The sequence below is a fragment of the Parambassis ranga genome, chromosome 1, assembly GCF_900634625.1.
Source record: "Parambassis ranga chromosome 1, fParRan2.1, whole genome shotgun sequence".
NCBI lineage: Eukaryota > Metazoa > Chordata > Actinopteri > Ambassidae > Parambassis > Parambassis ranga.
The window spans coordinates 15,264,153-15,291,270 of record NC_041022.1 but is presented as its reverse complement, the minus strand read 5'-3'; the positions used below and the strand labels follow the sequence as shown (position 1 = coordinate 15,291,270).

The following is a 27,118-nucleotide window of genomic DNA, read 5'->3' as shown; positions in this document are numbered from 1 at the left end:
TGAATGTGTTATCAGAACAGGCCTTTGAACTCTGCAGTGACGGTGAAACTAAAACACCTTCTCAAAATGGTAACAGCTATAACAGTGTTTTGATTTCTGATCCCTGCTTCAAAACTCATTACTGTTGCATACTCATACTGCATCTAAAGAAAAAAAAAGTAATCTTTCATATGGGCATTTATTTAATTTTTTTTTATTCATTTATTTTTGCTTCGCTGTGATCTGAGCAGGGCTACTCAAGCAAAAGGCCAAGGTTTAAAGAATAAAAACTCATTTGATTATTAATGTAGCACTGTATCACTGTGCTCATAAAATAAACCTCTCCTATTGGTCACACAGTAAGTACCAACCTAAAAGCATGGCTAAACAAATGCAACGTGCTTTCCCAAAGTTACCACTAAATCGCTTTATAATGGGCCCTCCTCTTCAATTTGAACGACAACATTTCATATCTGGCAGAAAATCTATAGGTATAAATCACATTAGAGAGGCTTTTCTGCAGGCTGCTCAGCTTTAATTATCAATCTATGTCTCCTTATGTGGCATTAAAGCAGGCCATGACCTTCCAGTGTGATGACCCAAGGAATAAAACAATAAGGGTTGCTGAGTAAGTGCTTCACATTTTAGACAAAAAGGATTCATAGTAGATCAAAAATGTTACGTTTGCTCTGTGTGTGTATGCTCATTGATCTTGATCGCTGAAAAAAAAAAAAACATGAATAAATGGACATGGAGCAAGACTGGAGTGACCTGGAATATGATATCCAACATTTGCCAAAAATCTGTAATTGTATGAATGACCCATTTATACAAAATAAATGCTTATGTGGACTTCCTTCATTTAAACAGATACCAAGTAGCAGGTCTGTGAAAAACCCATTTCCATCTGCCCCAGTCTGAGACATGTAAAGTCTGCAGTACTAATCAGCGGTGCTGGGTTCAAACTCATAACCATAAACAAACACTTCATCACCTGTGTGTTGAGCCTGCCCAAACACCCAAACCCTCCATGCTGTAATGGGCTTTTCTTAAATCCAAAGCCAAAGTCGACTACAGGAGAAAAGGCCAAATTCACAGACTCACCCCTAAAATAACAACCAAAAAAGCTGAACATATAAGTAGCGCCATTAAAATCCAAAGCTGGCTTTGCTTGTAAGTGGAAAAGACAAGTCACTGTTAATTCCAGGGGTCATTCCGTTGATGTGAAGTCAGAGAATGTGCCGAGGTATGATGAAGGACTTATTATGTTATGTTACCTTGGGTTAAAGCGAATAACTAAATCTCCCTGTTGGCACCGTCCTGCATTCACTTCCCTACAGGTCCAGTGACAGAATAAAGGAAAGATACTTACAAAAAAGAGAGGGGCATTTTTTTTAAACAAACTGTTCTTTCATTCCTCTCAAAGAATGTTGAGGAAACATAAGAAGTGAATTAAAAGTTCACATTTCAATAGGAAACATGCCTCTTTTGAGGCGGCTGAAGCAGTCAGTGTGCATATTTTGATAAGAAAACAAACATAAAAACTGACAAGCACTCCTATTTTACAAGTTAAGAAGTGGAAAAGGGATGCTTAGCCTCCTACCCAGACAGCCACCAGGGCACAACTTGCTGGCAGTGAGACCGTTATGACTTGCGACACTGTAATCATGGGCAGCACCTTCCATTACATGGCCTGGCTGACAGGGTCGGGCTAACGTGGGTGCTGGCTCTGCCGGAGGAGACAGCTTGGTGAAGACGAAATGATAATGGCTGGCATTAATCGAGTCAATTACACTGAGTCGTGTCTCCCACAATTCATCCACAGTTCAAATAAATAACTATGGATGTGTGTTGGAGTTTTGGGGGAGGAAATGGGCCGCTGGAGAAGTAGAGGCTGGAGAGTGGAAAGAACAGTAATCATCTCTAAAGTCACATTATAGCAGAGAATAGCACCACACCTCTGCACAGACAAATGCATTTTAACCATTACAGAGACGTATTGTAAACCTGACAAAAAAAAAAACATACAAGCTTTCTGCTGCTAAACATCGTTAGGGCGGCTGTAGCTGCTACCAAATCAGGTCTCAGCAATCCTGATTTTACAAATAATAAGCAGAGGGGGGAAACAAGGAGGGGAGTTTTTACAGTACTGTTGTTGTACCAGTGTCAGCTTTATCTAAATGCTGGAGCTGTTGTCAGATGATGCCTCTGCTCCCCTCCTCCTCTCCCTCTGTGGGTTGAGAGGGTTAACCTGCATAATAGGCCGTAGAATGGAGCCTCATTACAAGATATCAGCCCTATGTTTATCAATTAGAGTGACAGAGAAAGGTCTAGTGGTGTTGCTGTGCCACAGTGAGCCTTCAACATACACACACACACACCGTCTGATGACAAACACAGGGTCTCTGGGTTCTGTCGGAGAACAGGAGGGAGAAACAAAACTGGCCAAGATGTTATTAAAGAGGTTGATTTGCAATCTCCTGACATTGGTGGCACATCAGGGATATGCGTGCTCCAAGGCTGGGCTATCGCTCCACGAGAATCTTCAATTTCTCACATCCGTCGACAAGCACTCCCAAAGGGTTTCATTTACAAACGGGCAGAGAAACTGTCCAAAGGAAGGCGAGACATCAGGCTTGTCCTTGTCTGGTATCAGAGAATGCAAATATACTACAAATAAATTCCTCCTGGAACACAATGGAGGTCTAGGGAGACAAGAGGACGAAATGAGAAAGGAGGATGGGGGTCGCTAAACAAAAGTAAATGCCGAACCAGTCTACCAATTGGTTTCAGAGAGATTCTCTTGCACTTGATCTCTTGCCCTCGAGTTTTCAAATTGCAACATAAAATGTCACCAGGGGAATTCAGACAATGGGCCAGGAAAGAAACGAGTGAAAGGAAGAGGAGGGGGAGAAAAATGAGGGCTTAAAAGTACAATGGCGAACAAAAGTCACCAAATGACAATGCCTGACAGCCACTTCAATTCTGAAATGATGCTCCTGTCATGCCGGGCTCCCAAGTATTGATTTTTTTTTCTTCTCCAGAAGCGCCAGAGGAAAATAAATAATCTAATCCAGTTGAAACAGATCCCTGCTGCTGGCATCAGCCCACTGCATGCGGCCATCAAGGTTAACGCAGGCCCAACACTTATCAAAGTATCTCTCTCCTCCTCCAGCTCCTCCCTTCACACCGTCTGTGTATGATCTTTAATGGACTGGTCACCATGCTTGGCTGGCAGCAGCTTCATCTTTTCTACCCAGAATCCACTCATCTCTGCACAAACGCGCCCTCCTTTTGCCACATCAGTCTGTGTCGCTGGCATGATGACTCCAGCTCTGCTTCAAGGTCATGCCATATGAAAAATCATACATCTTAAAAAGTCATGCGGAGAAGACAAATAGTCAAATGAAGGTAGGATGCTACCAGATGAAAAATACATATCCTCTGAATCCACTCTAGGCTGAAATTACAAATACAAGATAGCGGCACAGACAGAGCTCAGGATGAATCTAAAAACAAGGCTCTATTAAATATAACAATTTACCTAACCCAAACAAGGACAAATCTCTGCACTGATTATAATAGTGACACTTTTTTATCCAGAATTATGAGCTCACCTTCAGCTGCTTAAACCAACAAAAAAATAATGAAGATAAGATTCCTCTATGACTAAAGGAACTGTGTGAAACAAAGGAAACTGTGAAGTAAAGTCATATTTCAGGGTTAGCTGGTCACGCGTAATGATAGGAGCTGTGGAGGAAGTACCTTGGGACTTCATTACGTTGACAAGACTGCAGGACTGAGACTACTGTTCTCTAACCATCCTCTGTACCCTGCTTCTCCTTTCCCATCTCCCAGTGTCTTCAGTGAAACAGTCCATATGGAACAGCACAAGAAAATAAGCCTTCACCAAAAGAAGACATGCCAACCTGTTATATATTTTGTTAATAGAAAAACTATTGCTGTCCAGCCTTGATGTGTTCATGTCCTGGCAGCCTGTAAAATTTCTCACTTACTTTTTTTTTTTTTTTTTTTTTAAACTGTGCCCCGATTCTCTTGATACCAACACAAAAATAGTTGTGTTCCTGTTTTCCCCCCCTTTCATTCTCTTGACAACAGATTTGCCCATAATGAGATGCTCGGGCATCCAGCCCTGCTGACATACTACATTACAGCTGCGACAACTACATGACAGCAAGCTACAGTTGGTGGCAGCTATCAGTTTGAGTGTTAGGAGTGATGTGGTGTAAATAGCCTTTGGGAGTTGTGGTTTTCTGACTCTCTCTCCTGTGTGTGTGTGTTGGACTGACCTTTTTTTTCTCAGATCACTTGCGTGTTTAACAATATGTACTTGTGTTGCAAATCATAATGTATGTGTAATTTCAACTCTCAGTAAGTATTAGCTTCACAATAAAAGTTTTTTTCTATGAGGCAGAGGACCAGCAGGTACAAAGGTCAACACGGACCACATTTGGAGGTCGGGATTGTAAAGCTTGATTCTCATGTGGGATGATTATTATTTTTTCCAATTTGTTTTTAATTGCTTTTTACTGTCATCTTCTGCTTTCAGCTGCTACTTGGCTAGCCTCTCTCTTACTTCTGGTCAAATAAACACTCTATTTTCAAAGTTGCAATGATGTAGTAATGTGGTTCTATGATAGATCTAACCAGTTTAAACATATAGTGGTTTCCACGTTGGACCACATTAAAACTAGCACCTGCTCAAATTGGCTGAACAGTGTAACATAGATTTTGCCTTTAGACTTCAAATTATTTTCATGCAAAAAAGCCCAGTGTCTCACTAGACACCACTGCCCCCTTGGTTGCTATGGAAATAAAAGGATAACCTCCCCTTGAACTCAACCTGATCTAAGCAGGAGGGCAGAAACTAAGGATGGACTTGCATGGAGTTCAGTAGATCAAATGGAATATCAATGGAAGGCGTATAAGTTATAGTATAAAGCTCATAGCTGTCACATGTATCTTGATTTAAGCTGTGTTCATTTTCTAAAATAGATCCTATTCTTTTAATATATTCTAATTTTCTGTTGTTCTTCCTTGTGATAACAAATATATTGGAACAACCCTGCCCAGACTTTATGTGTGACGCTCAGCACTGTCCGACCATTTGGGAAGCACAAGCTTTCTGAGCCCAGTGCTATGATGATAGAACATAATGAGTATCAGCTCAATGTTAATGTCGTTAACATGGGGGAGAAGGATCAGATCGTTTTACAAGCTCAGCAGTGGGAAGACAATGACGCCAAGCACTAATTAGCCACTATCGTCTGGCTTTCACAAGATCTCTCAATTCAATTACTCCATATAACAGCAGAGGATGAATCAAGCTTCTACAGGAAAAAAAAGAAAAGACTGAGCAAAAACAGTTAAAAAAACAACACATAAGAATAGAAATGACTTGGGTCTTGCTCACTCTTCCCTATCTGAATCTTCTTATCTGCCCTTGTGCCCCTGAGCCCACCACATTTCATCCCTAATGAACAGCCCCATAAAAAGAGGGAGTTCGATTTCTCTCCCCTCCTTTCTATCTCTCGGGCTCCCTTTCCTCCCTGCTCCTGTGGAAGATATCAGAGTCTATCATTTGCTGTGCTGGGCAGCAGCATCCGATCTGCAGATCTCCTTCACATTAAGGATCCTATTAGATAGAGAACCCTAAAAGGTAATTGGATTTCCCCCTAGTTATCTTCATCTCTGTTTCACCCTAAGCCCACTGTAATAACTTACTCTCAGGGCCAAAGATAACTCAATTCTGTCCCACAGAGAGCCAGTGAGAGTGTGAGTGAGAAAGCGAGAGACAGTGAGAGGGGAAAAGCATATGTTATGACTCTGAGGCAAACGGGTATCTAAATCAAAGGGCTCCTCTATCACTGCCTTCTCAAGGATATGAAATCTGACAAGAAGCAAACATAAATTTGTTTTTTATGTATTGAATTATTCCCAATTCTGGGGATTTGGTGGAGCTTTGCTGCTGCTGCTGCTGTTTAACTAAAACAAGCTTATGTAGCACAGTAGTGATGGGGTTGCAAATCGCGCTCTGGAAGTTGGAGCTGCATTGCTTGGCTAAACTTCTCACTAACTCTGTATGAGCCACTATGGAGGCCTATTGTTATTACAAAACAACAACCAATATATATAGTGTCACCACAACACATTTAAACAGGGGCCACCCTTTAAAAAACTGGGACATAGCCGAAAATTATTTCAAAACCCTCCACCCCCACCCTTGGGGGGGATGTTTCATTGGCCTGTTATTTTTATTGTGGCAGTGCAAAATGAAACCGTTGGCTCGAGCAGGCTGAAGTAGAGCTTGTATGGAGGCAAAAATCAATACAGCAATATCAGAGCAAGACTTATCAGGGGCTCACTTCTTCTCAGGGGTCACTGAGGAGCAACTGCATTTAAGTGGGGAATTCAATTGTGAAACATAGTTTGGGACAAGCTGCGGTGGGTATCTGATTGAGGATGGCTGGGAGATTGCAAAAGCAGGTAAAGTTAAAGATTGGCAACCTGAAAATATAACTGAAATATAAAAAAAAACATATTAGTTGTATTTTTTGCACTCAAGTGAGTAGTAGTTCACGTAATTGATGGTGCTGCCTAATTTGGAAATATAATACACCTATTGGACTCAACACTGTATTGTACACTGCTCAAAAAAAATAAAGGGAACATGAAATATTCCAGTTCAAAAATCTGCATTCATTACATCCTGGAATATGTTAAAAACAAAATAACATAAAAATGATCAATGTAAATCAAAATTATTATGTCTGGATTTGAAGCCATACTCAAAATAAAAGTGGAAAATCACATTACAGGCTGATCCAACTTGAGTGGAAAGCCACTCCATAGCATCAATGCCTTCAACGTGCAGAAAGTGCTGACAAACTTCAGCCACATGAGGCCTAGCATTGCCATGCGTCAGAAGCTACCCAGGACCCACTGCTCCAGCATATGGTCTCAATGGGTCTGAGGATCTCATCCCAGTTCCTAATGGCAGCCAGGGTACCTCTGGCTAGCATATTAAAGGGCTGTGTAGTCCTGCTGCTGGGTTGTTGCCCTCCTGCAGCCCCCTCTATGTCTGCATTGGACACTGTGCTGACAGACACAGCAAACCTTCTTGCCACAGATCGCCTAGATGAGCTGCACTACCTGAGCAGCTTCTGTGGGTTGTAGACACCGCCTCATGCTACCTCTAGGGGTGAGAGCACTGACAAAATGCAAAAGTGAGCAAAACATCAGGCAGAAAGGATGAGAACAGAGTCTGGTCTGTGGTCAGCACCTGCAGAACCTCTCCTTTATATGGGTTGTCTTGATAATTGCCTCTCATTTCCACCTGTTGTCTGTTCCATTTGCACAACAGCAGCTGAAATTGATCCACAATCAGTGTTGCTTCCTAACTGGACAGGCTGGTTTCACAGAAGTGTGATTGACTTGGAGTCACATTGTGTTGTTTAAGTGTTCCCTTTATTTTTTTCAGCAGTGTACTAAAAAGCCTATATGACATGACAAAATCAACCAGAGGTGAGTTCTTAACTAAAATAACACAAGAACCAACACTTTCCTCATACATAACCAACAGAACAGGTCAATTGCAGATGAATCTGAAAGGTTACAAACTTCAACTCCATTGACTTTTTCTTACAAGGCTGGACATCGTGTCTCCTGTTGTACTAATGACACACAACCAAAGATGTGATTGAAACAATCGCATTTTTGAAAGCTAGTGGACTCCAGAGAATATGTTAATATACTTATCACTGTACAAGCCAGGAAAATGTTTGCAGACTTCAGACTTTATAGTGCCTGGCCAAGATGACCAAGGTCACTGGTGAGCACATATTGACGTTGACACACAGACAGGACATACTGTACAACAACAAAAAAGACAATCAAGAAGTTTGATTTGAACAAGTTGGGAACATGACATGTTATGCTCAGACAAACTACTGTATGCCAGGTCAGAAATTAGGGACTAAAGCTGGGGAGCCTGAGAAACGGAGAAGGGATAGAGACATGGTTACAATAAGAGCATGTGGCCTGTGGCCACAGCAAGAGGCCGAGGCAGAGCAGGATCATTTGGGACCGTCATGTGCAAACTGACTGCCAAGTCTGTCTGTCAGCCAGTCAGGCAACAGACTCTACAGTTTTTGTTTTGTTTTGTTTTTTTGTGCTGCTCTTGTGTCAGCTGAAGACAGATGCTGAACCTTACACACACTTTTGCAAGAGCACAAATACTGTGCACCTTTTAATACAGTCAGTATGCAGTGGAATAAAAAAAAAATCGGCCTAGTGGAACTAATCATACATCAGCAGCCTGTGCTGATAATGATGAGGACAGATCATGTAAAATAATACTGTGCAACAGCCTGACACTTGGAGCACAGTATGTAATAAGAGTTCAGGGGAACAGGATGACAATCACACAGCAAAGCACAGACAAAAGAGCAAAACATAGTCATCACAGACAAAATGTTGATGTGCAGAAGTTGTACAACCGTCTCTATGACTGACTTTCAACAGTCAGCAGGGATTCTACTTTACCCATATGTAAGAGAGACCCTTCCTTGAACCTTAAAAAAAGCAGTACATTTCACTGCAAAGTGGGGGCCAAGGCTTGGGGGTGGAGGTGGTGGGTTTACACACACAGTCAGCCCTTCAGGCCAGCACCTCTCAGGTCTGTCTGCAGCTTTTAGTGATGGCAGGTTCCTGAGAAATGAGGGAAGAGGGCTGGAGGAGAGGGGAGGATGCCATATTCCTGTCACTGGCAAAATACACCCCCAGCGGGAGTATAATGGACAGGATCTCAGCAGGACAGGAAATGATTTTGGTGAGATCTAGAAAGCAGAAGGGGGGCGAGTGTGGGAGAGGTTTGAATCAGAAAGGGGCAATGAAGGGTGCCCGTGGGTCAGGACAGCGTTGGCCCAGCAGCTACCCGTGAATGGCAACGTTTGTGCTAAGAACTGGTAGGAGGAAGGGGGGAGAAGTTATGTTTCAGGGTTAGACTGAGACACACGGGGATAACTTAACTCTACACTGTATTTGGTTAGTGCCAACCATAATCTCCACTGTCAAACTACATCTTTGTATATGTGTGTGTATGTTCATGATAAGCCAGGATTATAGTTGAAAACATTTATGCTGTGACAGCAAATGCTGATGGACAAGTTTGATGTTGTCGTTGGATTAGCTGCTCTCTGCCTTCCTCCACAGCTACCAGTTGCTTGTTTTTATACTCACAAGACTCACAGACTATTAGGGCAGTCTGAGTATTATTATTAAAAGCACCAAATTAACTTATATGTGAGTATGCAAGGCTACATTTCTCAGTGAAAATTACCAAGTTGTTTTTCTTGGTACATTAATTTACAGTAGTTTAATGTTGCAAACTTTCTTTATACTTCTGTTGCCCTTTCAATTCTAAACTGCACAATATTAGCTCCATTTTGTCAATAAACATTGCAATGGCTAGAAACACATCTTCTTACCTCAAATTCTGCATGTTTATGGATGTCTTCAGCTCTCTGACGGCTAAGGATGAATTCAGCTTCATTAGCCACACGAACCAGGTGGTCTTTCATGGTGTGACTCAGAAGCCTGGAGAAGAGAAAATGATAAAGACACATGCTTGGATATATAGAAAATATTTGATCATTTGAATGTTTGACAACACAATATGCATTGTCAGTTACTACAGTCACAGAGGCTAAATGTATCAGAAATGTTTAAAGCACATGTTTAACTATGATAGCTGGTGACCTGTAGAAACAACAGCCATGTAATATCCATATAATACTGTGAAAAGAGCCGTGCAAAACAAGCAGAAAATCTAATTTAGAACCCAAATCAAACCAGATTTGTCCTTTTAACTGGGGTGCAGGTGTTAATTGATTTGTTAATGATATGCATCTGACAAGAGGGAGGATCTCTGCCCATGTTGTTACATATGTAGTCTACCTCCCTAGTCTTATCAGCGTTGATGAAACATGCATGTTTTGTGTGTGAGCAGGTCAAAGAAAACCTCTCTCTCTGGCCCTACAGGTCAGCACTGTGCAAAGTGGAACAATAACAGAGCAGGGGACAGAGAAGGAGAGGAGATGTGGGGAGGGGAGTCTAGGGGCCAGGGGATGACTGTAACCTAAGCCTGCTGTTTCAGCACAGTGCAGCAGGGGAGCGGAGGTGCTGGGCCTCTTCAGGCCCCACTATCAATAACCTGACCACTGCACTTCTTCTTGGTGCTCTGTGCTAATAACTGTGCATGTGGACAATATAGACTCGTGGTATTTCATTTTTACTGCATATATGTTGCACATGCATTGTGGTAATATGGCTGTAAAGTTGCTGTCACTGCCTCAAAAATACTATCATATATTTAAAATTAAAGATGGCTTTAACACTTAGCATGGACATCCCGACCATGCTATGGAATCAGTGGGGCTTCAGATAATTGAGATGTCTGTACATTGTTGTACAGTAACAAATTTCCTTAGGCTGACACTTTAAAGTTCTCGAGTAATAATTTAAAGGCTGACTCCCACCAAACGTGCACCTGTGGTACATGTATGTATATAGGTCTGCATTACAAATAACCCCACCTCGACGACTTGAATCATAAATCCAGTCCAAAGGGATGCACTGCTAGTCTCACTAGAATTACAAGGGATTAGTTAATGTCAATTCTAAAAGGACAGGATCAATAAGGTGGTGTGTAGGGCAAAATCTGAAATTGTTAAGAGTTTTGATTTTGTCTCTTAATATGAAAAAAGGAAAGCTGATGTGTCAAATTGGAAAAAAAAAGAGAAAGGAACAGCATTAGAAATTAAAAATGGCTACCTATAGATAAAGGCTCGAATGGCATAAACTGACAGACAGGCAGCAAGAAATCAAGAGTGATTTCCCAAGTGTCACAGACGAACCAGTGATCAGAGCTCCTGTCACCTTCTGCCTTAACCCCTCTCCTTTTCCCCCCAAATCCCTCTGGGATGAGCAGGTATTGAATGGAGCCTTGAACTCAGGTCTTCCATCCTCACTTTCCTAAGCTCCTCCGCTACTCCCCAAACATTGATTGTTTCCCAGAATCCTGAGTAGCCACCCCATCACAGAGGCCACAGGGGATCTTAGTGGGCCTGAGGGGCTGTGAAGTGATCAACGGTGGTGAAATTGGAAAGTGGTTGGAGGTTGGAAAGATAATCAAGAGCTGCTGCAAGAGGAGAATATGGCATACATGTACATGGCAGATCACTGTTACCTACCTGCCTTCGTTGACCAGCTCAATAAAGGCTAAACCGGCATTCTTCTGGATGGAGTTCTGCCATTCCTACACAAAAGACATGACCAATGAATTAGTAATGTACCTTTTACAAAGTCACAGAACATTTCTGTAAAATATTATTCTGTGAAAGGATTGTAAATTTAACTAAAACAAAGCTGGTAGAACAATCCTGAATCAGACAGTTCATTTTAATTTAAAGAAATACATTTTTACCCAATAATGATAGTCACAATAAAATATCACACAATAGAAATAAACACCAGTTGTTTGGGTTTGCACATAGAAGAGTACATTACCAACAGAAAATCAACTTTCTATCTAATAGTTCATAAAGTTCTGAAAGACACTAACTACATTTTGAACTATCAACATTGTTAAGTGAAATATTGTAATAAATATTACTATTTATCAATACTGAAAAACAGTTTTTCACACAGACCTGACAGAGGGTTATATATTTAATGGAGTGGGTGCTAATTTACACCATTGGCATTCTGCCTGACAATGAACTAGCTAAAAAAATATATATTTTAAGATGTCAAAGTGCAGTTGGCATTTAAAAATCAACACTTGGCCCTGCTTTCATCCTGGTGACTCAGTAGTTTTTGCTGTGTCTCTTTCTGTCACTAATATCCAATAAAACATCATCCAAAGTGAGAACTAACAGCTTTAGTCAGCACAAGCAAGCACACAACCGAACAGGAGTGAAAGAGTCGTGTTGAGAGTGCATTTATCACAAGTAAATACACAAATTTCTTCCTCTCTTTGACTAACGTTATGGTTCAAGGTGTCAGTCTAAACAATCCAACCGCAGTCGTGCACGACTTCGAAAATTCTCAATGTTGAAGGGACAACGAGAGAAGGGAAACTCAGCGGCCATCGTCTCTCATGTTCTGTTCGATATTTCAACACCTTCAACACAACCGTCAAAAGAATAATAAAGCAACAAGGTCATGGGGCCTGTCTGAACCTCACAGTGCCCCCCCACCCCTTCCTCTCTGGGGAGACAAAGAAATATTTGCAAAAAAAAAAAAAAAACTCAGTTAGGAGACCTAAACTACCAAACTAATCTTATAAAAAACAACAATCACCAAATTCTCCACATTATTTATTTTTTATTTAAAATTTTCATCAGTAGATTAGAAACTATATTTTTATTTCATAGTGTTTCATAGTGTTTAGAGCAACCAATTTAAGTTTGCTTAATTCAATTGCCCCCCTAAAACAACTATGAGTTGGAAGAGTGTGTAGAAGCCAAAATGTTTTAGACTCTGCTGTCATCAACTCCGGAGCTGATAGAGGAAACTGTGTGTTTATGTAGAGACTAGCTTTTCAGTAAACCTAGAGAGCCCACAGGGAGCAGGACACCAGCCCCACAAGGAGGAAGGAAAGATCCACTTACACAAACTCCTTAATACACATCCAAACATATTTGTACATGTGTGTTTTTCAAAACCATATAGTTTTCTCCCTTTGCAGTACAACAAGTATGTGCCTATCAAAACCAATCATGCAGCGAGCCAAGGGAACCATTCTTCTGGAATGCCTGTGCACCATCACTCTGTAACCCAACTGCACACGTCATACAGAAAAACAAGCTTACACTTAACCTCAATTCATAACCGCTTTTTGTCCTGCAAGACCATATTGGCATTGACCATGTTTACAATACATTCCAAATAAAGAGGGCACAGAGGGAATAAGACTCTGAGCTCAGGAGTGGAATGAGTGTTTTGGAGTCGAGTACTGGCAGAAGGTTCTGTGGCTGAGGCCTGCTTTGGAGGAAACGTGTGAGAGTAGCCTTGGGGCCTTCTAGCTGAAGCATAGACTGTAGTTGAAGGACATTAACCATGAGTGTTAGCCTGTGGCTGCGGGGATATTCTAAACCGGACCAGGCTGTGCAAGCTGGACTTCAAATAAACAGCACAGGAAGTGAGGCTGTAAATAAAGTCGCACTCTGTGGAGAAGCAGAAAACCACCGACATAAAATTTCCTCTTAGAATTGAATGTGAAACCAAACGCTCCTTCAGCAGAGCTAAAGATTGTAGCAAATCGGCAGCTCAGGAAAGCTTTGCTTCTAAATTAGGTTGGCCGAGAGGACATTGGCATTTTGTGGACACAGACAAAGGTGATAGCAAGACTAATGGTGTCATTATGGGCTAAGAAATGGCTCCTCTAGTTGAATTAAAAAAGCAATGACCCTGATCTGAGGGACATCTCCCAGTGACAAAAAGGCAGCAGGGACAGGTCAGTGATAGAATATTGGATTTTGGCTGCCCTGGTCAGCGATGTCACAGCTTTTATGGCCATGACCACAGCACTCCTGATGAGAGGATACAAGCAGCCATTTGTGACCTCTCACCTTTAACCTGACCTCCTAACAGATGATAGGACGAAAGAGAGGGTTGACAGAACACTAGTGAACGGACAGGAATTTTGTAGATGTTTAAAAGAGCTTTTTTGTATGTGAGTGTATATATGAATTAATGTGAACCTATTCATGGAAATGCCTGAAGTCAATAAGACAGACTGTTTGGTCTGTGTTCCACGATGATGGCATTGAGTCTAAACACACATGCCATGCACTTCCGTCATTACAGCTGATTATCCATAATCAACATCTAAATATACCACTACCACTGGTGAGAAAACACAGACCTCCTGAGCAAAATCGCCTTTCAAACATGAGGCTCGCCACAACACAAGGAAAACATTTTCCAACGCTGAAGAAAGAAATGTCCCAGCTCTTTCGGAATAATAAATAAGTCAGTTTTGCTTTTCGGTGGCATCACTCATAATCACAAGTATTTGTTGATCTGAAAGGCAATGGGAATAAGGCTTTAGATGAGATGACAAAAGCATAAATCCTTGTGTCAAACGTGGCAGTACAGCAGAAGTTAAATTAAAGAGGCTGAGAGCTACTGAGTTTTTTTTTCATTCTCTGAAGCCATAAAATGCCTCAGAGCTGTATGAATAGTACTTTAATTGCAAAGTGACAGAGAGTGAGGCTGCAAAAAAAGGGTTAGCTGATGCAAACAAAAGGCACATGTTCAAAGAATTCAAATAAATCTGTCAGTGGCTGCTGTGTAACACAAAGCTGCTCTGACCACTGACGTATCAATAACAGGTGGTGGCAAATTTGGACTATTTGTATTATATGTTTGTGTTTTGATGGCCACAAAAAAGGGGCAGAACAGGAAGCAGTTTTTAGTTACTGTGTGACCTAAAATGTTCAAGAATGGTGACCTGATATCATCAATGACTAACAAAGAGCTATTGTGTGCAATGCATGCTCTTTGATTGATTGATTGATTGAGAGGCAGATCAGTTGTGTCTGTGACGTGTGTATTACTGATTTAACACTCAGCAATCCACATGTGCATGTTCAGATGGTATCTGCTTAAAGAAAAACAGACACTTGTGTTGGTGTTTGCATGACCAAATTCACAACTGATGTCCAAATATTTATACTGCCGGGTCTCCAAGAGCTTCATGGACTCACACTGTCACGACTACACTACAACACAGTGAGTGAGAAAACTGGACCTAAAGCTCCCATACGCCAAACAGAAACTCAACATGTTACAGCTTTTGAAAGTTGCATGAAAAGCAACGTTTAAGTGGATACCGAACATTTATTCATACAGACCTGAATTCTATTTAAAAAAAAAAGTCTTTTTTTAAAACTGATCCTTTAAGGCCCCGTTCACACTGGGGGAAAAAATGTGGCTTAAGCAGGATTTGGCCGCATCCAGATCAATCCAGATGTGTTTTTTTCCGAGTGTGAACACCTCCAATCCGGCTGAATCCAGTTTGATTTCAAGCCGGCTAGATCCACCCTCTCGAGGGTGGATCAAGCCGGCTTGGCTCAAATGTGGCTCAGGTGTGAACGCAGTGAATCCGGCTAGCCACATTATTAGCCATATTACGAGGCGCCACCTAGTGGTTTGCATCCAGCGTGTTTGCTGTTCTCCAAGTGGTTTGGAGAACAGCAAACACGCTGGATGAAGCCGGATTGAGTGTGGACACAACTGTGTGCTAGCCAGATTTGAAAATAGGTCTGAACGCATCCAGCTTAAAGGCTGTCTGGGCTCAATCCCACTCTAGCTGGAATGACTTTCTCCAGTGTGAACGGGGCCTAATATGATATGCAGCTCATTCAGTTAATGTCAGTGGATTTTAATGGTGTGAGGAGAATAAGGATATTTAAACGCCACATGCAGCCGTTTCAGATCCAAATGAAACAGATGTTGAAATAAAATCGTCACCTCATCCAAGAATGTATTTTTTTTCTATAACTTTTCAGTGCACAGCACAGAAGAACTTCTTTCTTCTGTGCTTTCCTTCAGAAAAACAAGAGACAAACTTAGACCCACTGTGAAAAAACCTTTTCTAATGATCCTGATGACAGCAAATCTGAACACTGCTGCATATCTGCATATGAAAAGCGCGTGACAAGTCTGGCACCTACAACTGAACTATTCTCCAACAGCCATCCTGTTCACCTAGACCACTATCTATTCACAAAGAGGAAGCCATTTTGACAGTAATCATAACATTATCATTGCCACTGACTATTGTGAATGTCCAACATACAACCTTCTATTTTTAAAAAAATGCATGCTCAAGCTGCTGGAGCAAAGGTGTATATGTAGGAGAAACAAAATGTACATATAAATGTGATGCTGACATCCTGTCAGATGTGTCAAATCTTCTGTGTTCTCTAAGCTGCTAAATGCAATAGTACACTTAGGAATAACCATATTATAGTTTCCTACTTTAAAATGAAAAAAATGAGATTTAGTTTTTGAACCTCTCTTTTACTAAATCAAAAAAGCAGCTAACAGACTCCACTACAAATCAGAGCAAAGACGCCAAGATGGGATTTTTATCAGCAGGATGGCTGGAGAGGATAGCAGGGGGAGAAACATAAGAATGCATTCCAAGGTCTTATAATGAGAGACCTGTCAGGTATGAAAACATTACATTAACAGTGCCTGTCAGGAGGAGAGCTCTCTGTCAGGGAAATTCATTTATTTGAAACACGACTATATGTTGTGTATAAATAACCAAGCATTCTTGCCACTGAAGCTGGCTCATAGTAAAAGCGGCCAGGAGCCAAATTAAAAGCCACTTGATATTTTTAGGAGTCTCCTGTCTGATTTTCTCCTCTCAGCTAGACTTCACTTCCTGTCAGGAAGCCCCCCTTGACCCCAAGCTCCTCCAACACAACACACTGTGCCGCCCCCCCCTCGCCGCCTCCTTCTCTGGCTGCATAGCTGGCAACGACAGGGAGTCCGCAGAATTAAGTGCCAGTTGGTGTTACTGTGTTTTCTCTACGTCTCATAGGAGAGTATATTTTCAAAGAATATGCAGCACAATATTACCTCTGAACCGGAGAGTGATGGCAGGGACACGGAGCCGCGTGGCATGGCTGTAAAGAGGCACCAGAGCCGAGTACAGGGTGATTGCGGAGAGGGAGGGAGGGAAGGAAAAACAACACTTTGATTTTCACTGATCTTGAACCTTGCGTGCCTGTTTAACTGCACAGTGGGGTGTAGGTCTGACTGCAAGAAGAATGATGGAGAAAGTATTTTTGTCCCTTGGTTTCATCACATTCCTTACCACTTCTCTCACCTCTCCCAGCTCCCCAAGTGGTTCATTCAACATGGTCTGCTTTTGATCCATTACTTATGGGAGCGAAGAAGAAATATGGCCACTGACAGATGTCTATTTAGTTCAAATAAAAAACCTCACTTTTACCAACACAACTGGTTTGTCTGTCTTGTTGGGTTGTGAACTAAGCCAACAACTGGTTCCCCCGTTTCTCAGATTATGCTATTGATTGTGTAGAGCGCGATGGCTGTAGACTCGTGACCTGTTCCCTGACTGCAGGGGTTTAAACTTCTATGCCTACACCACTCTCTTCTTATAACCTGGAGGTCAGAAGGTCAAGGGTCAGCAGGAGCCAAGTGTTTGGGGAAGTCAATGTCTCTCTCCCCACTGACTGAGAGAGGTGCCCATCTGTTAAACAGGTTAACTTTGGTGAGACTGCCTGGAAGCAAATGATAATGTGCAGTCATTGGATTAGCAGGTTAACAATGATGTTATTGAATTACAATTAAAGGATTATCTGCATCAGTAGCTACAACAAAATGCTGTTTGCTTAAATCAGAGATAGAGACCCATCCAATACTTGTTGTCCACAGTAGTGAACATTTGTCGAGTGCCTGCTAGAAAGCAATCTACTGTACCTTCTCCTGTGGACATCATATAACATCTCTCTCCTTTCTACTCTATCCTTAATGTTTGGATGTGTTGCTTTTTGATGATGCAACATATTAAGCCATGTGTCTATGTTGACATGGTTAGAAATTAAGCAAGGGAATTTTACAGTGTGTGTAGTATATGTGGAAATTTAAAAAAATGCATTTATTTACACTACACAACCCAGTTTTTGTTTCTGTTATATTTTGGTTTAAAACTGTAACAGCAGTCCTTCCTATCTGGTCTTAGCCTTCATGAAACAAACACTCCCCAAACACCACCTCCGCCCCGCCCCCCTCCCTCTCTCTTCCACTCCATGTACAGGATGCATTTCTGATAAATGGCAGAAGGATGGATGGGCTGACAGAGGGGCCGGACAATAATGGCTGATCTACAGGACACAAATGCAGCTACTAGAAGATTTATATGCTTCTGCTCACCATAGACGGTCTAGTATCCAACAAGATGATTTCTCAAAGCTCTGGATGGACAGCGGAGAGCACAAGGAAAACCTCTTTCTCTTGTCCAACTGCATTACTTATTAATCAGCTGTTTTGGGTGGATGCTCAAGAAGGAAACAACACAATGACTGTAAATATGACAAAGGCAGGAAAAACCAAGTGAAAGAGGGAAACTGGAACCGTTAAAGTAGAAGCAGAGGAATGTTCGTATAATTAACTGAAAAAGTTAAACTGTGAAAAATAGAAATAAATAGAAAAAATACTATACAAGTCAGCTGATAATCTACCAAAATAAAATGCAAAAATCTCTCAGCTGTAACAGTAAAACCTGACTTAATAATATATCTTAATAATGTCTGTTGTTCCTCTTGGAGTGGTACTCTGTTACAACTACAGTTTATGATCATTAAACCTCACTTTGTATATTCAGCAGTCTGAGAGGATCAATATTAGAAATGAGAACAAGGCAGCCTGCCATCCCAACAGTTAATGTCTGATCAAAATGGTTCTTTAATTGGGAGCACTGTTGTACTTGTTTCGAAAGGAGGCACTATCAAACAGCGGTTTACAATCCCCTCCTCAATGCCAAGCTGATGTGGTCACCAATGCAACTTTCATAGGAACCCTGATTAAAAACTGCTCTGCAGTCCCTCGCCTCCTGACCCTTCACCCTGGCTCCACTCCATCTCAAAGCTTGGGGGAAATTAATTAAAATTTCACAGAGATGGTATCGCATCACATCTCTGATGAAGGTGTGGGGGTGGAGGGGGAGAAAAATCAATCAAAATCATCTCCATGTACTCCAGTTGGCTCGGAGGCAGGAAAAAGGTAACAAGATGGCCACAGAGGCACTTCCTGTGAGAAAATTGAGCGCTTCCTGTGCCAGAGGGCCCAACAAACTTGCTGCTAAATAACGTCATCAATCATGGTGCTGGCTCACTCTCGCTGCCCCACAAGGAGAACAAACACACAAATAATCATACATTGTAATTTAGCCCAGAGGAAAGTCTGTCCCTGCTTCTCTCTTTTCCCTGGTGAGAAGCAGTGTATCGCCCTACCCCCCCCCCCCCACCCCACCCCCCATCTCTCCCTTTACACAACAATAAAATTACATTTGCATTAGCTGTGAGAGAATTTGGTTGGATGATTTATTGAAGCAATCAACACGACGCTGACCAATCCCTGGTCCTCTCACTTGAAGACTCTGTATGCGTGTGTGTTTCTGTGTATGTGTTGTGGAGATTGGGTGGGAGAGCTCGGAGCTTAGAGAAAGGAAGAAATAGCTTGGGAGATGGACCAAAGGGGGAAGCGAGGCGTGAGCTGTGCAGCGGAGCAATCACCAAGATTCTGCCTTTGATTAGATTAGCATTAAACAACACCCTGACAGATATGACAAATAGGTGCATTAGTGCCTGTCATTCTTCTCTCTTTGGTTTTTCTATCTAGCTTTCACTCTTGCTATTCTGTCGTCTAAGGACAGTACTGGGTTCACATTCAGCCCTGCGTCCCACTAGGTCTGAATCTATGCGTGGCCACTGACATCCAAACAGATGTGTAATCTGACTGTATTACCTTTATAGAGAAAAAGCAAAGTGAATAATGGGATCCAAACAACACATAGGGGTTGAAAGGTGGAGGAAAGAAGTGACAGGCGCTATTTCTTTTAAAAAATAATGCTGATAAAAAAAGCAGAGTGCAGTGGTAAGAGAGGTATCATTAATCAGATGTGCTTTTTATTACTGAAAAACCTTGTTTTTTATGAGGTTATTTAAATGGTAAAGATGAGCACAAACAAGGCCAGAGGGGATTTATTATCTGTTGTCCTTGTCATTGTATGTGTGTATATGAATGAAGTCTTTCTTCTGTGTTTTGTGGCTGTGTTTTTACCTTTAATAAATAGACAAAAAGTACAGAGGTCTATACACAGAATATAACAGTAGCTTTACATCTATTAATGTTAATGAGCAATCCAGTAGTGATCTATTGACAGCCCTGATCATTGATCTGCCCACGCCTGCTTATGATCCCTGAATTAGTATTCATGAATCCGGCAGCAGTTAAATAAACTTGGCAACAAAACACCCACAAGACAACAGAGAAGAGAGATATAATCAATGCAAAGCACCATCAAATCTACATTATCCCTCCTCATCAGTTTGGCCCTGGCCACAAGGGCTGGCACTCGGGTCAAAGGTGACGCGGACAGGTCGCCCACCCTTGACCCTCAAACCAATATAAGATGCCTTTCCTCCCGTTTCTCTTCCCCCACCAACGGAAGGGCGAATGAGGAAAGGTAGACAAGGTAAGGTGCAGGAAAGATAAGGCTCCCTGGATTTACTGCACTCAAGGTGAGCCTGATAAATCAGAATGGTGGCAAAGCAAAGGACAGCAGTAGGAAAAAATAAAGATGCCAGACTTGCCTGTGAACACAGAAGCATGACGAGCTCCACCACTGAGCTGCTGGACTTCATACACACCAGGCCTGCAGGAGTACAAAAAGAAACTGAAGTAATGTGTATTTTACAAATTCAATTTATTGTATTCGTTTTATCTGCTAGGCTTCCACACTGGTTAAAACAAATGTACAGAGCTACAGAGATTACCTAACCTCGTGCCATCTGCAAGGGAGCAGATAGTATTGATGGGTTTAATGAGATGACATGATGTTACTGTAAACTAATACATATTTGGACCTTGTATTACAGGCCTGACTTGGCCAGCATATGTCCCATTGATCCCTAATGGCAAGCCCGGAGCTTTTAGAGGGCAGGGGGCCACTCGAGTGTCCACAGTCTGCTGCAGAGGCACAGACGGGAAGAAGGCAGAGTGGCCTTTGGTCTATGTATGACACACAGACACATGCACCGCATCACACTGAGACAAACACACATACATGCACGTACACGCGCCCTCTCCTGCCCTCTTTTCAGGCACCCCCCCTGTAGCTATCAATCAACTTTCCATTTTGTTTGGTGGCAGCAGACATCCCAAACACTGCTATTAGTGGCCTGGCCTCTGACCTGCCCCCCTGGAAACCTTCAGCACAACTACCAGCTCTTTTGCCCAACAGACACTCGTCACAGCTTTGGATTAACACCAGCCTGGAGATGTTAAAAAAATCTGCATCCTTACAGGTCTCTGAGGATCCAGTTACAGTTTTCAAAACATTTATATAATGTCATACTCACTGGTGCCCTCAATAAGTAGCTCTTGTCCATGGCTGCCCAGCAGGGTGCGTGAGAGAAAGGGGGCAAAGTCCACAAAGATCTCCCTCAGCAGAGGAGCTGCCTTCTCAAGAGCATGCTCCAGACGCTCAGAGATGCTAAAAATGTAGGAACATAAACCAAACAGAGGTACATGTTGAGCAATATTAAATTGAATGCAAGCAGATCTAGGAGGTAATAACATCATTTTAAAACACATCAATGAAAAATCTGTTTTTAATATGGGGAAATGGACAAAGAACAAAAGCAATAATAAGGAGTTATGCATAAATAACTGATTGTGTATGCTCATGCTTATAAACAGTGTGTGAGTGTGTGTGAGAGAGAGAAAAGAAGATGAATCACCTCATATTGGGGGCTGTGTTCTGGGTCACAGGGGAGAGTGGGGGGACAGATGGCAGGCTAGCGCTGGCGGGAACCTGGCCGCCTGCTGCAGGGAGAAACCAAAGAACTCCGTTATTAGTCTGGATGTTAGACATGAATGGTGTGCGCACACAAACACACACACACACACAGAGCAGTACATTATTCGACCAGGGTCGCACCATAAACCTGTGTGGAAACATGCCTGTTATGAAATAATACAATGGTCTCCATTCAAATGTATAGAACAGGGGGATTTACGGTCGAATAGGGCAAGTGGGGGTACAAGTATAATTTTATGGTTAGATAGTGGATGATATACTCTGAGCACAATATGTCTTCCTTATCAATTTACAATTCATTTTTTTTTTCATGAAACCTTTAAATTGCACACTGAAAGGCTGCTTTGTCAGCGGCAGTCAGTGTGATTATTTTTGTAAGGACTCGCGACATAATATTTGTCATGAGCAAAAAAAAAATATAGTCTCAGTGTTACACCTGTGTTGGAATGCAAGAAGCTTAAAAAAACTGCTATTGTTTTTCCTCATCAAGTCATTACATACCAATTTACCCCTCTGGGCTGTTTTTGTGACTGTTTCATTATACAGCTAAAAGGTACTTTATGACTTCATTCTGGAGACGAGGTACAAAGTCCGTGTGTGATTGATCTGGCAGTAAATTCACTTCTCTGTGGCTCATAAATAAGCTAATGCCCAGTTGAATATAGAGGAGGGGGATTCCTCTGGTGTTTCAATGGGCTTGTTTTTCCAGCCAGGACAGTCTCCAAGCAGGGATAACTCTTCAGGAATGACAGACGGTGTAATGTGCGCTGGAATGTGTGTGCATACATGTGTGTAAGGTGTTAAACAGCGCCATGTGGGCCTGGTGAAAGTATCCCTCTCGAGCTGAAGTAGCTCCTTCAAACAAAGAGGAGTAAATGAACGTCTCCATTAATCCTCCCACTGCCCCACTAAAACACACATGCACTCATAAGCATATTTACTCAACACTGCTCACCGACTCTAAACCCACTATATATACAGCTAAAGCTATTTAGCTGTATATACATACACAAGTACACACACCATGACGCACTCTCCACTTTTTGATTCTACAGTAAAAGTCTAAAACACACAAACATCAAACTTATTTTAAACACACACAAACTCATCCAAGAAAACACCCAATTTAACTGATTTATAGTATGTGCATTGGAGCAATAAATGCCCAAGTGCCAAAACCTTTTTTGCCGTTTTGCTCAGTTTTATTTGAATATATTATTTACTCTTTAAGAAACAAAGACTATGGCTGTCATAGCCATTACAACAGAAATTGTGTTACTCTAAGGTTTTGTGCCGTCTTCTCAGGCCTTAGGCAATTGGATTACATTGTTCAAACACAATATTATTCTGCCAGACACCGAGGTGCACAGTCTCTAAATAAATATTGACTTTTTCTTTGCAGAGTCATTCAGGCTATAACTTAGCTGTCCAAACTCAAACACTCATTCCAATATTAGGGTGCATGTTTGTGTATGATTTTATGTGTGTGTGTTCTCACTGGCTGCAGAGTCTGCAGAGGTGCTCTGGGAGGCATCACCAGAAGATACCACAGAGACGCCGTCCATGGGTGTCCCACCAGACACAGAGGCAGCCGCAGCTGTCAGGACAGGGGTGGATGTGCCTGGAGATGGTGTCACACCAGCTTTTTTGGGTGCAACGATGACGCTTCTGTGGAGAGAAGAAACAAATTATTCATTTATTGTCACTCTGACAGAACTATTGTAAGAAAATGCTGATGGTGACAATTCCCAGCGAGCTTTCATAAGGCTTATGTGCACAGTATGGCTGGAACAACACCGACTCTGTCATCTATCCAGTCAACTGGAAGAGTAATTACGAGGGCACAAAGACTTTATTTCAAATAGTCACATTTATCTTGTCATATAAAATAGGATAACTGCAGCCATCTCTCATCTTGAAATTTCTTACTTAAACATATTTAGTTTTGATAAAATACACAAAGATCCCCTACATTTACTAAATACATTTTACAATTAAATTTTTTTTCTCCTCAAATATAAAAGTTGTAGTTTTATCTTTATGTGTCTGGCCTCTTTTTTTATTTCTTTTTTTTTACTTTGTCTAATACTACTTGAGAGAATTATACTCCTCAAAGCTTATTACTCAGTCAAATAAACCTCTGACAGCCAGAATAAGTGTGTGCATACAGTTTATCTTGGTAACAACAATCCTGTCAATTGAAAAGGTCTCCTCCTGTAAAGAAACAGGAAGCGTTTCTCATAGTGAAGTGGTACGAGTTCAATTCCCATCCGGCGAACAGCAGATGGGAGGAGAGCAGCATGCAGATAAGCTGTCAGTTTAGACTCGGGCTCTGACAGACCACTGGCCATATCAAAGAGAGCCTGGCCCTGCTTATCAGCGCTGACACAGGGGAAGCAGGGGTCTAATCACTAGCTACTGCTCCCTCAGAAACACAAACCAGTGCCGGGTTACTATGATATGCAAAAATACATCACACGCACAAATTTGAATATACAAAGAAAAGAAGGGCCTCAGAGTTAAGATACATTCCTACACGTCTCCACAGTCAGTGTGTGTGCAGTGTCCATACTTCCTCACATGCACATACTAACAAATGGACGCACACTGAAACAGAAACATACACACACGCACCACAGGGTAGCTGAATCTGGCTCCCTGTGGTGCAGACAGATACCTGGCTGCAGTATCAAAGCCTGCGCTTGGTTGATTTAAGGCAGCTTATTAGATCTATTAAAAGTTACTGAAAGTTAGATCCTGACAGCTGAGCTTTTCCTTGACTAAAAATAATACAGCTGCATCAGGATCCCAGTTGCTTGACAGTGGTGTTTAAAATACCACAACACACGCTGAGAAGGTCCACTGCAATACAATAAAATGTAGAACAGACTGAAATCAGTATCAATAGCCAGAAAAGGTGGAGGGTATCTGTATCTGGTAACATTTTTCTGTTCAGATAGTGAGTGGACTGGATGGTGGTATCAGAGAGCAAGGGCGGTGCTGACATGAAGCACCCCGGGTGTCAACAGCTGTAGAGAGAAAGAGACGAAGAGACGGAGGGCCCCTGGTGTGTGGAAGCTGGAAGCGTGTGTGTGTGTGTGAATATGTTTGCAAAAATTTAAAACATGCATATGAGTGTAAAAATAAATGCATGAGTGCAGGAGTGTGTAGGAGTCTGCCAGAGAACATGTCTGTGTATGTGTTTGGCCTTCCATCTGTTCCTCAGAAAAAGGCCCAGTGAATTATTCAGCAGGTCATTAGCCACACTTATCATGAGTGGGCCGCCCCAGTCGATTAATCAGCCGTCAGCGGCCCCACTCAACCCGCAAACAGGAGCCCAGGGCAGAGAGAAAGTGTATGTGTGTATGCTGGGCTGAGGCTGAATTATTTAAAGGCTTTAACCTCCAATAAATAAGTGCTGTAAACACTGTGATTCCAGTAATCTCTGCTATTTCAGGTAAAACAAGTGTGAGAATGAGTAAGGAAATGTCTGTGGTTTATGTGCATAAAAACAGCATTATCAAGACTGGAGTGAGGGAGGGGGTGAACACCGCTTTACAGCTTTGTTCCCCTCTTTCATCCTTGTTTTATGTGCATAGTCAATGGGTGTTAGGGGTTTAGAATAATATAAAAAATCATCATCTTTTTTTTCCCTCACAACCTTGAACAAGCTAAATAGCTAACACAGATTATCAGGTTATCACTCGTGTGGTTTTTCACTGTTTGAAGAGCACTGAAATAAAGACGTGACGGGGCAGACACTGGTGTCACCAGACTGTTCTTGGACAGGTTTGTATTTGTATTACATTTACCTAAACAATGAATTACTATATCCTGGAAGAGTGCCATTCTCTGTACTTTTGTTTCTGTACATGAGTCTGGACTGAACAGTGCAGAGATTGTAGTAAAAAAGTTTTGCTTTCCATTGCTTTCTTTTTTATCATAAGTTGGTATTTTTACATTTTTTAGTTCCTCTGTATTCTTATTCTCCACTCGTCCCTATTTATCTATGGCACCCTGTCATCACTGGTTATTGCAAAATGTATCATTTCACAGAAAACACCACCTCGGACGCCAAATTTAATATTCATCTAAATTGGAAATACAGAAAGATTTAAGTTCACTAACAACAAACAACAAAGAGTTTTCAAGCTAGTTTGATGCAGTGTCAAGGATAGAATTGCGCCAGGTATATTACTGCAGGTGAGAATGAAACGTAAACCCGCAGTTATTAAGTTTTCATTCCCTTTTGTGTGAAAGATAAAAAATAGAGACCTTAACTGAAAGCTCTGCTCATGTCTGACATGCTAACCTTCAGCAGTACATTAACAACGCCTCAAAGTCAACACAACTCATCTGTACATCAGCTCTCACATGCATGCAGACTCTGCTACAAGGAATGCAAACAACGGCACCATGTATATCCCAGTGTCTAACACTCACATATTCTGCTGAACCATGCAGTCTAAATCACAGACTTGTACAATGACACTGTTTAGTTCTGGTTAGCGTCAGCAAATATTTGCAGACTGGCTGTCATAACAGGGGCATAGCTGAGAAATGCATGGGAGAAATCCTGCAGGTCTCCACTAGAAAATAAATCAGTGGAGATACTTCACCCTGTGACCCACCCCCAGTTTTTATCTGGGAGATCCCTGCTTTTTTCATACACTGGTCTCATAAATCCAGGCGTCTGGGCAAGCAGAGAGTTGCCATGTTTTGGCAGAAGATGTCAGTGCAGAATGTCAGCTCTGGTTTGTACTGGTGTCACTGGAAGACTTAGTGGTTAGTGGGAGATGAAGAGCAGTGATAGAGTCATTACAAGATAATAAACACCGTTGGATCTACATGTGGTGTAAAGTAATAAGGGCAAGGGGGGCAAGGGTTGAGAAACCGTCGAATGATGAACAGTGGCAATGTGAAAATACAAGCTTTAAGTCATATAGTGACATGGATGGTTGGGCAGTTCTGACTAGAGGGCACTCAAATAATTTAGCACCTCATCATGAAGCCTGAAATCAGAGTAGAAGAAAGCCTTTTTGTGTGCTGAAAAGGGCTAAAACAGTCGGCAGAGTCACTCGATTCTTATTATTAAATGCCAAATACACCCCCCCCCCCCCCCAAAAAAGGTAGATATTTTATTTTATTGCAATCATTGGAAGCTTAATACTGCAGGCTAAAGAGGTGTGCAGAAACAGTCATTCTGGAATTAGTATTTTTACACTGGTAGTCAAACAGGGAAGCCTTTCCAAATATGATACCAACACTTTTGTCTTGACATTCCATCCACACACACACCCCTACATTTAGCACAGACTCCAGATGTGTTTGTTACACAAAACCAGTGGGGACTTAGTCTTAGAAAGAGTAAAATATTTTACAGGTAATTGGATGAAGCATCTGTCTATCATGTTTATCACAGCTAACTTAAACCAATCATATCACCTCTGGCTGTCAACACTATGCCTA

General features: G+C 41.8%; 1 protein-coding gene across 4 annotated transcripts in view; it reads right to left on the bottom strand.

Annotated features, from left to right (window-relative positions):
* lrba (LPS-responsive vesicle trafficking, beach and anchor containing) overlaps positions 1 to 27,118 on the bottom strand; it is a 158,939-nt gene that overhangs the window by 82,768 nt on the left and 49,053 nt on the right. For all 4 annotated transcript variants that reach the window (XM_028403060.1, XM_028403068.1, XM_028403050.1 and 1 more), the window contains 6 exons: positions 23,148 to 23,317; positions 21,570 to 21,654; positions 21,189 to 21,322; positions 20,421 to 20,482; positions 11,253 to 11,317; positions 9,489 to 9,597 (listed from right to left, as the gene is read on the bottom strand). In XM_028403060.1, coding sequence (XP_028258861.1) covers positions 9,489 to 9,597; positions 11,253 to 11,317; positions 20,421 to 20,482; positions 21,189 to 21,322; positions 21,570 to 21,654; positions 23,148 to 23,317 — 625 coding nt within the window. The remainder of the gene's footprint in view (positions 1 to 9,488; positions 9,598 to 11,252; positions 11,318 to 20,420; positions 20,483 to 21,188; positions 21,323 to 21,569; positions 21,655 to 23,147; positions 23,318 to 27,118) is intronic.